The sequence below is a fragment of the Mobula hypostoma genome, chromosome 12, assembly GCF_963921235.1.
Source record: "Mobula hypostoma chromosome 12, sMobHyp1.1, whole genome shotgun sequence".
Taxonomy (NCBI): domain Eukaryota; kingdom Metazoa; phylum Chordata; class Chondrichthyes; order Myliobatiformes; family Myliobatidae; genus Mobula; species Mobula hypostoma.
Window position 1 is genome coordinate 113,212,779 of NC_086108.1, and position 15,318 is coordinate 113,228,096.

At 47.6% G+C, this 15,318-nt stretch overlaps 1 protein-coding gene across 1 annotated transcript in view; it reads right to left on the reverse strand.

Moving 5' to 3' along the window:
• LOC134355274 (collagen alpha-1(XXIV) chain-like) overlaps positions 1–15,318 on the reverse strand; it is a 530,134-nt gene that overhangs the window by 291,889 nt on the left and 222,927 nt on the right. Inside the window, exons 11-12 of the mRNA XM_063065074.1 lie at positions 13,092–13,145; positions 10,934–10,978 (exon numbers count right to left, since the gene is read on the reverse strand). Of these exons, the coding sequence (XP_062921144.1) occupies positions 10,934–10,978; positions 13,092–13,145 (99 nt within the window). The remainder of the gene's footprint in view (positions 1–10,933; positions 10,979–13,091; positions 13,146–15,318) is intronic.

Sequence of the window (15,318 nt, forward strand, 5' to 3'; positions counted from 1 at the left end):
TGGGTGATGGGGTCCTTAATGATGGATGCTGCCTTTTGAAGCAGCATCTATTGTCTCCTTATTAAAGAGTACAGCAAATGTTTCCTTCCTGTCATCCTGGTATTTATCCCTCGGGGCACATTACAGAGAACTGAGCCACTGTTGTTTGTGGGAGCCTGCAGTGGACAGATCAGCTGCAATCCCTTCAATCCAACTGTGGCCTTCATTGGTAAGGACTTCAATGTGTGCAAAGTACATTGTCCTGATTTAAATCTGGGTAAGGTGTTACAGGAATGTAAATCTTTGTTAACTGAATAACCGCATTAAAAATCTATTTGGCTAGCATGAAAACTTCCAAACAAAATGGGAGTTACACACACCAGGTTCCTAATTGGTCCATTACCTCTTCGGCCTATTCCACCAACCTTACCCCAACACCATCCTCCTCGCCAACGTTCCCTCTCATTTGTAATGACCAATGTGCGCTAAATCTTGAGCTGTGCAATGTTTTTCCCTAGTGACAAACAACACTTAGACACTGAATTTTTAAGTGGAAGTATACCTGAAGCTTTTCTAAGGATAATAAACTGCCAAGTTTGTTGTTCATTGTTTAAAAGGAATAAAATAACTGTCAATAAGAATGTTGATTTCCCCTGGGTTTATCATTTTCACTCTTGTTCATCTGCACTCTCACAAAACATATGTAGCAGTCCTGAAGCGAGTAATGAGGGATATTTTCACTGGAGCTTTCACACACAGTTCAGATGCGATTTCCTGCTAAGTGATACTTTAAAACGTGAAGTTTCCAAACATCACTCTAGTTCTTCCCACTTGCAAATTCTCCAGCAACCTTTGCATCGTGACAATACACCAGTTTCTGCTTTGTACACAAATGTTTCTTGCACATTCTTGACCTCGTGAGCTTTCAGTGGCAGTCTCTACTGTTTCATTAGGCCATTCTGTTTTAAATGAACTAGCAGTTCCTTTGTGTTTCATGCTGTTTGCTTCTTTGGAATTCAACATAGGAAATCAATAATTTCTTCAAATAAAAACAGTATAAATAAGCCAGTTCTAAAATCTGCAGACAAATCATCACAAACTCCACATTGTCAACACCATCCGCATCAGAAACCAGAAAAGGAAATGCGATTGTGTGCGATTGTGAAATTTACGTAACGTGCCAACGAGGTAGAGGGTGACAACCCTTTGTGTGCCAGTAGCAAACGATGTGACTGTGCACTTATACACAGACCTTCAAAGGAATATTGCAGCTCACCTGGTCTCACCTGTCACCTGCCAACTTGTACAGCTTCCCCTCTCCCCACCTCCTTATTCTGACTTCTTCCCCCTTCCTTTCCAGTCCTGACGAAGGGCCTTTGTCCGAAACATCGACTGTTCATTCCCCTCCATAGCTGCTGCCTGACCTGCTGAGCTGCTCTAGCACTTTGTGCATTTCTGACCATTTGCAGAATCTTGCGCGTTTAAAATGGGAGTTACAAATGATTTAACAATGTCTTTTGTTATCACGAAAGGGAATTCCACTGAATTTTATAGATGTACCATGAAGAGCATTCTGAATGGTTGTATCACCATCTGGGGAGAAGGCTGCAGGACACAGGATTGGAAACAGCTGCAGAGAGTTGTAAACTCAGCCAGCTCCATCATGGGCACCAGCCTCCCCAGCATCGAGGACACCTTCAAAAGCCAATGCCTCAAAGCGGCGGCATCCATTATTAAAGACCCTCACCATTCAGCACGTGCCCTCTTCTCACTGCTACCATCAGGCCGGACGTCCAGGGACCTGAAGACACACAGTCAATCACTCAAGAACAGCTTCTTCCCCTCTGCCGTCAGATTCCATGAACACTACCTCACTGTCTTGCAACACACACAAAATGCTGGAGGAACTCAGCAGGACAGGCAGCATCTATGGAAAAGAATAATCAGCCGATGTTTTGGGCTGAGACCCTTTGACAGGACACTATCTTGTTATCCTTTACACTACCTATTTATTTTTTATTTATTCTTATTGTAATTTATAGTAATTTTAAGTATTGTATGAGGACATTGGTTTCCTGAACCACATTCTGGGTGCTCAGGTAATCCAGCAGCATCAAAAAGCTTTTGCGCTGTATGTGATACACATATATACTGTGTTTTCTGAGGAATGTTGTTTTGTTTAGCGGTAAACGTGTATCCGTGTTTTGTTTAGCGGTATATGTGTCTTGATAAGCGGTATACATGCATACGGTTAAATGGCAATAAACCTGAACTTTTATTTATTGAGATACAGCATGGAACAGGCCCCCTTCGGCCTACCAAGCCAGACCACCAGCAATCCCTGATTTAATCCTAGCCTAATCACAAAACAATTTACAATGACCAATTCATCTACCGACCGAGATGTCTTTGGGCCGGGGAAGGAAACTGGAAACTGGAACACGGGGAGGAAACCCACACGGTCACAGGGAGAACATACAAACTCCTTACAGTCACGGGGAGACGTACAAACCCCTTACAGGTCACGGGGAGAACGTACAAACTCCTTACAGTCATGGGGAGAATGTACAAACTCCTTACAGTCACGGGGAGACGTACAAACTCCTTACAGTCACAGGGAGAATGTACAAACTCCTTACAGTCACGGGGAGACGTACAATCTCCTTACAGTCACGGGGAGAATGTACAAACTCCTTACAGTCACAGGGAGAATGTACAAACTCCTTACAGTCACGGGGAGACGTACAAACTCCTTACAGTCACGGGGAGAACGTACATGGTCATGGGGAGGAAACCCACATGGTCACGGGGAGAACGTACAAACTCCTTACAGTCATGGGGAGACGTACAAACTCCTTACAGTCACGGGGACACGTACAAACTCCTTACAGGTCACGGGGAGAACGTACAAACTCCTTACAGTCACGGGGAGACGTACAAACTCCTTACAGTCACGGGGAGAACGTACAAACTCCTTACAGTCAGGGGGAGACGTACAAACTCCTTACAGTCACGGGGAGAATGTACATGGTCATGGGGAGGAAACCCACATGGTCACGGGGAGAACGTACAAACTCCTTACAGTCACGGGGAGACGTCTAAACTCCTTACAGTCACGGGGAGAAGTACAAACTCCTTACAGTCACGGGGAGAACGTAAAAACTCCTTACAGTCACAGGGAGACGTGCAAATTGCTTACAGTCACGGGGAGAAGGTACAAACTCCTTACAGTCATGGGGAGAATGTACAAACTCCTTACAGTCACGGGGAGACGTACAAATTCCTTACAGTCACAGGGAGAATGTACAAACTCCTTACAGTCACGGGGAGACGTACAATCTCCTTACAGTCACGGGGAGAATGTACAAACTCCTTACAGTCACAGGGAGAATGTACAAACTCCTTACAGTCACGGGGAGACGTACAAACTCCTTACAGTCACGGGGAGAACGTACATGGTCATGGGGAGGAAACCCACATGGTCACGGGGAGAACGTACAAACTCCTTACAGTCATGGGGAGACGTACAAACTCCTTACAGTCACGGGGACACGTACAAACTCCTTACAGGTCATGGGGAGAACGTACAAACTCCTTACAGTCATGGGGAGACGTACAAACTCCTTACAGTCACGGGGAGAACGTACAAACTCCTTACAGTCAGGGGGAGACGTACAAACTCCTTACAGTCACGGGGAGAATGTACATGGTCATGGGGAGGAAACCCACATGGTCACGGGGAGAATGTACAAACTCCTTACAGTCACGGGGAGACGTCTAAACTCCTTACAGTCACGGGGAGAACGTACAAACTCCTTACAGTCACGGGGAGACGTACAAACTCCTTACAGTCACGGGGAGAACGTACATGGTCATGGGGAGGAAACCCACATGGTCATGGGGAGAACGTACAAACTCCTTACAGTCACGGGGAGACGTCCAAACTCCTTACAGTCACGGGGAGAACGTACAAACTCCTTACAGGTCATGGGGAGACGTCCAAACTCCTTACAGTCACGGGGAGAACGTACAAACCCCTTACAGTCACGGGGAGATGTACAAACTCCTTACAGTCACGGGGAGAACGTACATGGTCATGGGGAGGAAACCCACATGGTCACGGGGAGAACGTACAAACTCCTTACAGTCACGGGGAGACGTCCAAACTCCTTACAGTCACGGGGAGAACGTCCAAACTCCTTACAGGTCACGGGGAGAACGTACAAACTCCTTACAGGTCACGGGGAGACGTACAAACTCCTTACAGGTCATGGGGAGACGTCCAAACTCCTTACAGTCACGGGGAGACGTCCAAACTCCTTACAGTCACGGGGAGAACGTACAAACTCCTTACAGGTCATGGGGAGAACGTACAAACTCCTTACAGGTCACGGGGAGACGTACAAACTCCTTACAGTCACAGGGAGAACGTACATGGTCATGGGGAGGTAACCCACATGGTCACGGGGAGAACGTACAAACTCCTTACAGTCACGGGGAGAATGTACAAACTCCTTACAGTCATGGGGAGACGTCCAAACTCCTTACAGTCATGGGGAGACGTACAAACTCCTTACAGTCATGGGGAGAACATACAAACTCCTTACAGTCACGGGGAGACGTACAAACTCCTTACAGTCATGGGGAGATGTACAAACTCCTTACAGTCATGGGGAGAACATACAAACTCCTTACAGTCACGGGGAGAACGTACAAACTCCTTACAGTCACGGGGAGAACGTACAAACTCCTTACAGTCAGGGGGAGACGTACAAACTCCTTACAGTCACGGGGAGAATGTACATGGTCATGGGGAGGAAACCCACATGGTCACGGGGAGAACGTACAAACTCCTTACAGTCACAGGGAGACGTCTAAACTCCTTACAGTCATGGGGAGAACGTACAAACTCCTTACAGTCACGGGGAGACGTACAAACTCCTTACAGTCACGGGGAGAACGTACATGGTCATGGGGAGGAAACCCACATGGTCACGGGGAGAACGTACAAACTCCTTACAGTCATGGGGAGAACGTACAAACTCCTTACAGGTCATGGGGAGAACGTACAAACTCCTTACAGGTCATGGGGAGACGTCCAAACTCCTTACAGTCACGGGGAGAACGTACAAACTCCTTACAGTCACGGGGAGACGTACAAACTCCTTACAGTCACGGGGAGAACGTACATGGTCATGGGGAGGAAACCCACATGGTCACGGGGAGAACGTACAAACTCCTTACAGTCACAGGGAAAACGTACAAACTCCTTACAGGTCATGGGGAGAACGTACAAACTCCTTACAGGTCATGGGGAGACGTCCAAACTCCTTACAGTCACGGGGAGAACGTACAAACTCCTTACAGTCACGGGGAGACGTACAAACTCCTTACAGTCACGGGGAGAACGTACATGGTCATGGGGAGGAAACCCACATGGTCACGGGGAGAACGTACAAACTCCTTACAGTCACGGGGAGAATGTACAAACTCCTTACAGTCACGGGGAGACGTACAAACTCCTTACAGTCATGGGGAGAACGTACAAACTCCTTACAGGTCATGGGGAGAACGTACAAACTCCTTATGGTCACGGGAGACGTCCAAACTCCTTACAGTCACGGGGAGAACGTACAAACTCCTTACAGTCACGGGGAGACGTACAAACTCCTTACAGTCACAGGGAGAAATCCAAACTCCCTACAGTCACGGGGAGAATGTACAAACTCCTTACAGTCACGGGGAGATGTACAAACTCCTTACAGTCACGGGGAGAACGTACATGGTCATGGGGAGGAAACCCACATGGTCACGGGGAGAACGTACAAACTCCTTACAGTCACGGGGAGACGTCCAAACTCCTTACAGTCACGGGGAGAACGTACAAACTCCTTACAGGTCATGGGGAGAACGTACAAACTCCTTACAGGTCACGGGGAGACGTACAAACTCCTTACAGTCACGGGGAGAACGTACAAACTCCTTACAGGTCATGGGGAGAACGTACAAACTCCTTACAGTCACAGGGAGACGTACAAACTTCTTACAGTCACGGGGAGAACGTACATGGTCATGGGGAGGAAACCCACATGGTCACGGGGAGAACGTACCAGCTCCTTACAGTCACTGGGAGAATGTACAAACTCCTTACAGTCATGGGGAGACGTCCAAACTCCTTACAGTCTTGGGGAGAACATACAAACTCCTTACAGTCACAGGGAGATGTACAAACTCCTTACAGTCATGGGGAGACGTACAAACTCCTTACAGTCATGGGGAGAACATACAAACTCCTTACAGTCACGGGGAGAACGTACAAACTCCTTACAGTCACGGGGAGAATGTACAAACTCCTTACAGTCATGGGGAGACGTCCAATCTCCTTACAGTCATGGGGAGACGTACAAACTCCTTACAGTCATGGGGAGAACATACAAACTCCTTACAGTCATGGGGAGATGTACAAACTCCTTACAGTCATGGGGAGACGTACAAACTCCTTACAGTCATGGGGAGAACATACAAACTCCTTACAGTCACGGGGAGATGTACAAACTCCTTACAGTCATGGGGAGACGTACAAACTCCTTACAGTCATGGGGAGAACATACAAACTCCTTACAGTCACGGGGAGATGTACAAACTCCTTACAGTCACGGGGAGAACGTACATGGTCATGGGGAGGAAACCCACATGGTCACAGGGAGAACGTACAAACTCCTTACAGGCAGCAGTGGGAATTGAACCCGGGAATTGCTGGAATCATAAAGCATTCTGCTAACACTACCGCTTTAATTCACCATGTCTTTGCTTGTCTGTTTGCTAAATTGTGGAATCCAAGCTGAGATTTTCAGGTGACGTGTCCTGTATTAATTGCATGCTGCAATTTTGGGAATGTTCCAGAATAACTACATGAACAAGTTAACTGAAGAAGCCGTTATCCCTGAAGGCTATTCTGTAACTTCATTAGCTGCCAGGTGCTCTTGTCACAACTCGTGGAACACATGACTGGAGTCCAGTACGATGTTCTCCTGATGGGTGGATCTGGTCTGTGTGTGACACAGTCCTCGGCCGATCAGAGCCAGGGCCCAGTGGCTTGGAACACAAACCGACTGCTGCCGCCTTCCTCCACCCTCACCGCCGCTGTGACGTGTCACCATCTTCCACCAGTTGCACATAGGAGGTCTTGGTTGGATTGTAACTTCCCCTTTCACCTTACTGCCTTGGGAGACCCTGCCAGGAGCTAAATTCCAGACAGCATCGCTCTTGGGATCTCAGGATCTCACAAGCCTCTCCAGGTGTTCTGCTGACCTTTTAACTTGCTCTAACATCGATCTTACCCTTCCCTCCTACACACCTCTCCAGTTCGGTTGAATGACCTGTTTCCCTGCTGTACTGGTCTACGTTTCCGATCATCCATACGCCTATCTGAGGCTACATCCACACTAGATCGGATAATTTTGAAAATGCCGGTTTCCCGCAAAAAACGATAGGCGTGCACACAAGGCTTTTTTCAAAATTCCTCTGTCCACATTAGAACGGATATTTAGGCGAATCTCCTCCTACTGGGCATGCGCAGGACACACGGAAAACAAGCGAAGAGGAAACGGTATACTTGGTGCGCGTTTGTCCAGAAACATTTCCTACAGCCATAGTCTCTTCATGATGAAAGGGACGACAGCTACAACTAAACGCAATAAGACTTGTTACTGGGCTGAAGTGAAATTTGCTGTTGCCTCATTTGTTTGCCTTTACTTTTGCCATGTCTTTCTGTATTATTTTGTTGTATTTAACATGTGCAATAAAACAAGTTACTGGGCAAAAGTGACAATTGCATCTATGGAATGTTTGCACAAGCAATACATTAATAAAGCACCTTGTTAAATAAAACATGTTTGCATCAGTGTTATCTTGTATTTCCACACAATGTTATATTAGGATGTTACACATCTATTGTCAGATATTGTTGTGGTGTTGGAGGTTACGTTCAAGAAAACAATGAAATGCCGGGCTGCCACCATTTGTTCCAGCACGTCATGACAGCAGTTTTAAAAATAGCCGGTTACCCCGTACACACTGTGCCGGATATTAGGCGTTTTCAGATTTATTCACTCTGGTGAGCGTTTCTGAAAAGCTCCCCTTTCCGGGGAGGAAAACGCCATTTCAGTGTGGGCGGAGGGTCAAAACGAAGAGAAAAAGCTTCAGTTACGGATTTATCCGGTCCAGTGTGGACGTACCCTAAGAAAGCCTAAAATCAAAATCAGGTTTGATATCACCGGCATATCCCCTCCAGCCCCTACACATTTCGCCATCTCTATAAACCTCTGCCCGTCTCTACACTCCTCTCGGACTCAGTAACCCACTCCAGCTCAAACACACCCCTCCTGTCTCTGTAAACTCCCTCCCAGGCCCTACACCCCTCCCTGTCCCTGTAACCCTCTCCAGCCCCTATACCCCTCCCTGTCTCTATAACCCCCTCCAGACCCTACACCCCTCCCTGTCTCTATAACCCCCTCCAGGACCTACACCCCTCCCTGTCCCTGTAACCCTCTCCGGCCCCTACACCCCTCCCTGTCTCTGTAACCCCCTCCGGCCCCTACACCCCTCCCTGTCTCTATAACCCCCCTCCAGACCCTACACCCCTCCCTGTCTCTGTAACCCCCTCCAAACCCTACACCCCTCCCTGTCTCTGTAACCCCCTCCGGCCCCTACACCTCTCCCTGTCTCTATAACCCCCCTCCAGACCCTACACCCCTCCCTGTCTCTATAACCCCCTCAGGCCCCTACACCCCTCCCTGTCTCGGTAACCCCCTCCAGACCCTACACCCCTCCCTGTCTCTGTAACCCCCTCCAGACCCTACACCCCTCCCTGTCTCTATAACCCCCTCCAGACCCTACACCCCTCCCTGTCTCTGTAACCCCTTCTGGCCTCTGCACCCCTCCCTGTCATTGTAACCCTCTCCAGACCCTACACCCCTCCCTGTCTCTATAACCCCCTCCAGACCCTACACCCCTCCCTATCACTGTAACCCCCTCCAGACCCTACATCCCTCCCTGTCTCTATAACCCCCTCCAGACCCTACATCCCTCCCTGTCTCTGTAACCCCCTCCAGACCCTACACCCCTCCCTGTCACTGTAAACCCCTCCAGACCCTACACCCCTCCCTGTCTCTGTAACCCCCTCCAGACCCTACACCCCTCCCTGTCTCTGTAACCCCCTCCAGACCCTACACCCCTCTCTGTCTCTGTAACCCCCTCCAGACCCTACACCCCTCCCTGTCTCTGTAACCCTCTCCAGACCCTACACCCCTCTCTGTCTCTGTAACCCCCTCCAGACCCTACACCCCTCCCTGTCTCTGTAACCCCCTCCAGACCCTACACCCCTCCCTGTCTCTGTAACCCCCTCTGGCCCCTACACCTTCATCTCATATCCTCAATATTTATTGATTATTTATTTATTTATTTATTATATTATTGTTTTTTTAAAATTCTTTTTGTATTTGCAGTTTGGTCATTTGTCTGTCCTGTTGGCTGCAGTCTTTCATTGATTCTACCATTTTTCTTGTACTTACTGTAATGCCCACATGAAAATGAATCTCAGGGTATGATATGGTGACAAATATGTACTTTGATAATAAATTTACTCCGAACTTTGAACACCTACGCCTCTTGAATGAATCATGAGAGGAATATTCAGAGTGAGAGGCGACTCTTTGAAGTATTGGAGTGGGTGTCAATATTGGCTCTGTTTGTATGGAATGTTTGCCTCCGTCATCATGAGAGGGGGTTCTCCTAGCATGATGCAAGGAATTCCCTGAAAGTCTGCACAGCCTTTTCAAAACACTCAGCTCATTGGATAAGACTGGAGCTAGAGGTCATGGGTTAAGGATGAAAGGTGAAATGTTGAAAGGGAACCTGAGGGGGAACTTCATTCAGAGCATGGTCCGAGACTGGAAGGAGCTGCCAGTGAAAGTGGTGGTTGCAGATTCGATTTCAAATTTGGATAGGTACATTGGTGAGGGGGTGGGGGGTATGGAGGACTATGGCATGGACTAGATGGGCCAAAGGGCCTGTTTCTGAGCTATGGTGTTCTATGGCCCTGTGAAACACAGTATACAGTATTGGAGGCAATTCCAGTCTTTAGTAAACTGGACAGAGTGGGAGGAGGTTTACCAGCATGTTGCCTGGAGTTTTGGGCAGGCGTGGGGTGGACATTATTCCTCGGAATGTAGGAGATTAAGGTTGACTTTACAGAGGTGTATAAATGCAGGCTCATGGGACGAGCTGAGATGGGCAGAGATGAGTTGGGCCGAAGGGCATGATCCCACACTGTATGATTTTATGAGACTCAGCAGGATGGAAGGATTGTCTTAGTAAGAGGAGGTAAGGATGTTGTCTCTGTGCTCCTTGGAGCTTCAAAAAAAAAAATAGGGTAAGATCTCAGACCCTGGATGAACATGAGATCAGAGAACGACAGAGTGGGAGAGCAGTCACACTTACAGGGGTTAGCGGCAGACACTTAACAGGAGGGAAGGGAATCTCTGGAGTTCTCCACCCGAAAGGGTGTGGATACTGGATCATGGTGGGGAGGGTGGTTTAATGAGAAGCGAGGGAAATGTTTGACACATCAGGGGACTGAGGGAGATGGGGAACAGGCACAGGAGGGGAGATGAGGCCTGGGGCATATCAGCTATGGTCACATTGAATGGTGGGATAGGACTGAGGGGCTGAATGGTCTCCTCCTATTCTTGATCTATTGGTGTTTCTTGTGTCTAAAAGTTCAAAATAAGAATTTTCAACAGAACCACCAATGCCTTTCATTCAAACAGTATCCCTTTATGCACAGAAGCAGAGCTTTGAACGTTAAACTAACTTCCAAGCATCAATGTCTTTCACAAAGGCTTTGTACGGGGGGGAAAGGTTTCTACGTTTAAACAATACCATTTGAACTTACCACTGCCCCCTTGGGTCCCTTCGTTCCTCTGGGCCCAGCAATGCCCTAAGGAGAGAAAGTTGCCTCATCAAACACAGCAGGTTTCAAACAGAGGCGATCGCAACAAAGCCTTCACATCAGCCAGCTGTGGACAATATGAATCACATTTCTCCCACATTACAGCTTCCATCAGGTTTTGCACAACACCGGCTTTGTCTGCAAAAATGCAGATTACTGTTCCAAAAACACCGGCTGACAAGGGATCACGTGGCCATTTTAACCCGGGGATTGAGTGTTTCTGTGGACCAAGGAGACGGAGATTGGAGGGACAAGGAGCCTGGGGTTGAGGAAGAAGTGGTTTATCCATACAGATGCTGTGTGCAACTTTCCACAGTGTTGTCAGAATCGGAATTAGATTTATTATCACTGGCATACGTCATGAAATTTGTTTTGCAGCAGCAAGACAGTGCAATACATAAAAAATCAAAGTTACAATAAGAAATATATATATTCTATACAGTCTATATATTATAATTAATAAGTATTGCAAAAAAAGGGCAAAACTACTGAAGCAGTGTTCATGGGTTCATGGACAATTCAGAAATCTAAATACTGAGGGAGAAGAAGCTGTTCCTGAAACATTGAGTGTGTATCTTCAGTCCGTGATGGTAGCAATCAGCAGAGGGCATGCCCTGGGCGATGGGGATCTTTCAAGACGGACGCTGCCTTTCTGAGGCATTGCCATCTGAAGGTGTCCTGGACGCTGAGGAGGCTGGTGCCTGTGATGGAGCTGGCTGAGTTTACAACTTCCTGCAGCTTTTTCTAATCCTGTGCAGTGGCCCCTGCATTCCAGATGGCTTGACATGTAGTATTGCAGGCAGAAACCCCTCAGCAGGTTGTCAAAAGGGGGATATGTCAAGAGCTGCCATCTGTAAGTCTTTGAACTGAGGGATGGGAGATGGGAATCACCTGAATAGTATTTGACTGACTTCAGCCTTTGGTGTTTTGTTTAAATGTCTCTGATTGTGTGAAAAAGGGGTAAATGGTAGTTGCTGGTCTGGTAACAGATGTGAGGAGCACAGTGGCATTTTGGGGAGATCAGAGCTGCTGCCTCACAGCCATAGAGACCAGGGTTCGATCCTGACTTCCGGCACTGTCCGTGGGGAGTTAACACAGTCACCCTGTGACTGTGTGCGTTTCCCTCGGATGCTCCACTTCCCAAAGTCAGTTCATTGTCCCCAGTGTGTGGGCGAGGGGTGGAATCTGGGGGGAGTCGATGGGAATGTGGGGAGAGAGCTAGAGAGCATGTTGTATCAGGATAAGTTGATTGAGCTGGGGGGTTTCTCTTTGGAGCAATGGAGGATGAGGGGTGACTTGACAGAGCAGTACAAGATGATAAGAGGCATAGATCGAGTGGACTGGAGGTGGCTCGTACCAGAGGGTATCATTTTACGGAGATTGTAGGAATGTACAGTGGGGGATGTCAGATGATTATTTTTTTACACACAGAGTGGTGGGTGTGTGGAATGTCCTGGCAGCGGTGGTGGTCAGCGCATTTAAGAAGCTATTAGAGAGACACACATGGATGATGGAAAAATGGAGGCCAAGTGGAGGGGAGGGTTAGATTGATCTTAGAGTAAGTTAAAAGGTCAGTACAACATTGTGGGCTGAAGTGCACAATAAAGTTTGATGTTCTAATAACAGTCAGAATCTTTTCCCCAGGGTAGAAATGTCAAACAGCAGAGACATGATTCTAAGGTTGGGGAGTTTAAAGGTGACGTGGGGGGCAAGTTTATTTTATGCAGGGAGTGGTGGTTGCCTGGAACGGGTTACCGAGGATAGCGGTGCACGTAGTTTAACGGGTGCTTGGACAGACACGTGAATATAAAGGAGATGGAGAAATAGGGATGATAGACAGGAGGAGCACATTTAGTATCAATTGGCATCAAGGTCAGCACCAAGCAGCCTGTATAGCGCTACAGTGTCCCGTCCTAGCTCAACAGACTGTTGTAGTGAACTGCAAGGTCACAGCGAGGTAGATTGTGAGATTGTGGGTTGAGCCCTCTCCTGTTCCTATCTCATCTGGTCATCTTTCATTTGTTTTGTTGTATCTGTATTGATCTACAAATGTGCCCATTTGCACCCCTTAACCCAAGCCAGTTCTTAGAAAACACTTTACCTTTTTACCTTCCGGCCCAGGAGGTCCAACGACACCCGGTGGCCCAATAAAGCCCTGGAGAGAGAGAGAGACAACAGTCACTAACAGCCGACAGTAGTGGTGACTCTCACTGCTCAGGTCAGTGACTGGAAGTGAAAGAGGGTGTCAAAATCACCTGTAACATACACAAAATGCTGGAGGAACTCAGCAAGTCAGGCAGCATCTGTGAAAAGGAATAAGAGTCAACATTTCTGCCCAAGACCCTTCATCAGGACTGGGAAGGAGGGTGTTGGGGGTGGGGGGAGCCAGAACAAGAAACTCTTCACACCTGGTGGACTGGACTGTTTAAATGTTACACTTACACTTCCTCCCTTAAGCAGAACAAGTGCTACACATGCCCTTACACTTCCTCCCTTACCACCATTCAGGGCCCCAAACAGTCCTTCCAGGTGAGTCGGCTGGGGTGATATACTGCGTCCGGTGCTCCCGATGTGGCCTTCTATATATTGGCGAGACCCGACGCAGACTGGGAGACCGCTTTGCTGAACATCTACGCTCTGTCCACCAGAGAAAGCAGGATCTCCCAGTGGCCACACATTTTAATTCCACATCCCATTCCCATTCTGGCATGTCTATCCACGGCCTCCTCTACTGTAAAGATGAAGCCACACTCAGGTTGGAGGAACAACACCTTATATTCCGTCTGGGTAGCCTCCAACCTGATGGCAGGAACATTGACTTCTCAAACTTCCGCTAATGCCCCACTTCCCCCTTGTACCCCATCTTCTGTTACTTATTTTTATACACACATTCTTTCTCCCACTCTCGTTTTTCTCCCTCTGTCCCTCTGACTATACCCCTTGCCCATCCTCTGGGTCCCCCCCACCCGTCTTTCTCCCTGGACCTCCTGTCCCATGATCCTCTCATATCCCTTTTGCCAATCACCTGTCCAGCTCTTGGCTCCATCCCTCCCCCTCCTGTCTTCTCCTATCATTATGGATCTCCCCCTCCCCCTCCAACTTTCAAATCCCTTACTCACTCTTCCTTCAATAGTCCTGACGAAGGGTCTCGGCCTAAAACGTCGACCGCACCTCTTCCTAGAGATGCTGCCTGGCCTGCTGCGTTCACCAGCAACTTTTATGTGTGTTGCTTGAATTTCCAGCATCTGCAGAATTCCTGTTGTTTGTGTTTAAATGTTATTTTCTTTGCAGCTTAACAATTAATTACCTGCTTGTATTTTATTCAATTACACGTAGCTGTTTAGTATGTTTCCTAGTGGTCACAGTATGTATATGCAGTTGTTTGGTGTGTCCCCTAGTGGTCACAGTATGTAGGTGCAGTTGTTCAGTGTGTCCCCCTAGTGGTCACAGTATGTAGGCGCAGTTGTTCAGTGTGTCCCCTAGTGGATACAGTTCTTTGTAACATTTTGGAAAATTCACAAAGCTTCTCTTGGTATTGCATTATTTGAATAGGGGCGATCTGATTGGTTAACCCTTATCTGAATATTAGAATAGAATATTTCTTAATGTTTCTTACGAGCTGAACAGGTACTTTGGATCTGTCTTCACCAGGGAGGACACAAACAATCTGCCAGGTGTAATAGTGGCCGGAGGACCGAGGGTAACAGAAGAACTGAAGGAAATTCACATTTGGCACAAAGTGGTGTTGGGTAAACTGATGGGACTGAAGGTTGATAAATCCACAGGGCCTGATGGTCTGCATGCCAGGGTACTTAAGGAGGTGGCTCTAGAAATCGTGAAAGCATTGGTAATCATTTTCCAATGTTCTATAGATTCAGGATCAGTTCCTGCAGATTGGAGGGTAGCTAATGTTATCCCACTTTTTAAGAAAGGAGGGAGAGAGAAAACGGGCAATTATAGACCAGTTAGTCTGACTTCAGTGGTGGGGAAGATGCTGGAATCAATTATAAAAGATGTAATAGCGGCGTATTTGGATAGCAGTGGCAGGATAGGTCACAGTCAGCATGGATTTACAAAGGGGAAGTCATGCTTCACTAATCTTCTGGAATTTTTTGAGAATGTGACAATGAAAATGGACATAGGAAAGCCAGTGGATGTAGTGTACCTGGACTTTCAGAAAGCCTTTGATAAGGTCCCACATAGGAGATTAGTGTGCAAAATTAGAACAAATGGTATTGGGGGTAGGGTACTGACATGGATAGAAAATTGGTTGGCAGACAGGAAACAAAGAGTAGGGATTAATGGGTCCTTTTCAGAATGGCAGGCAG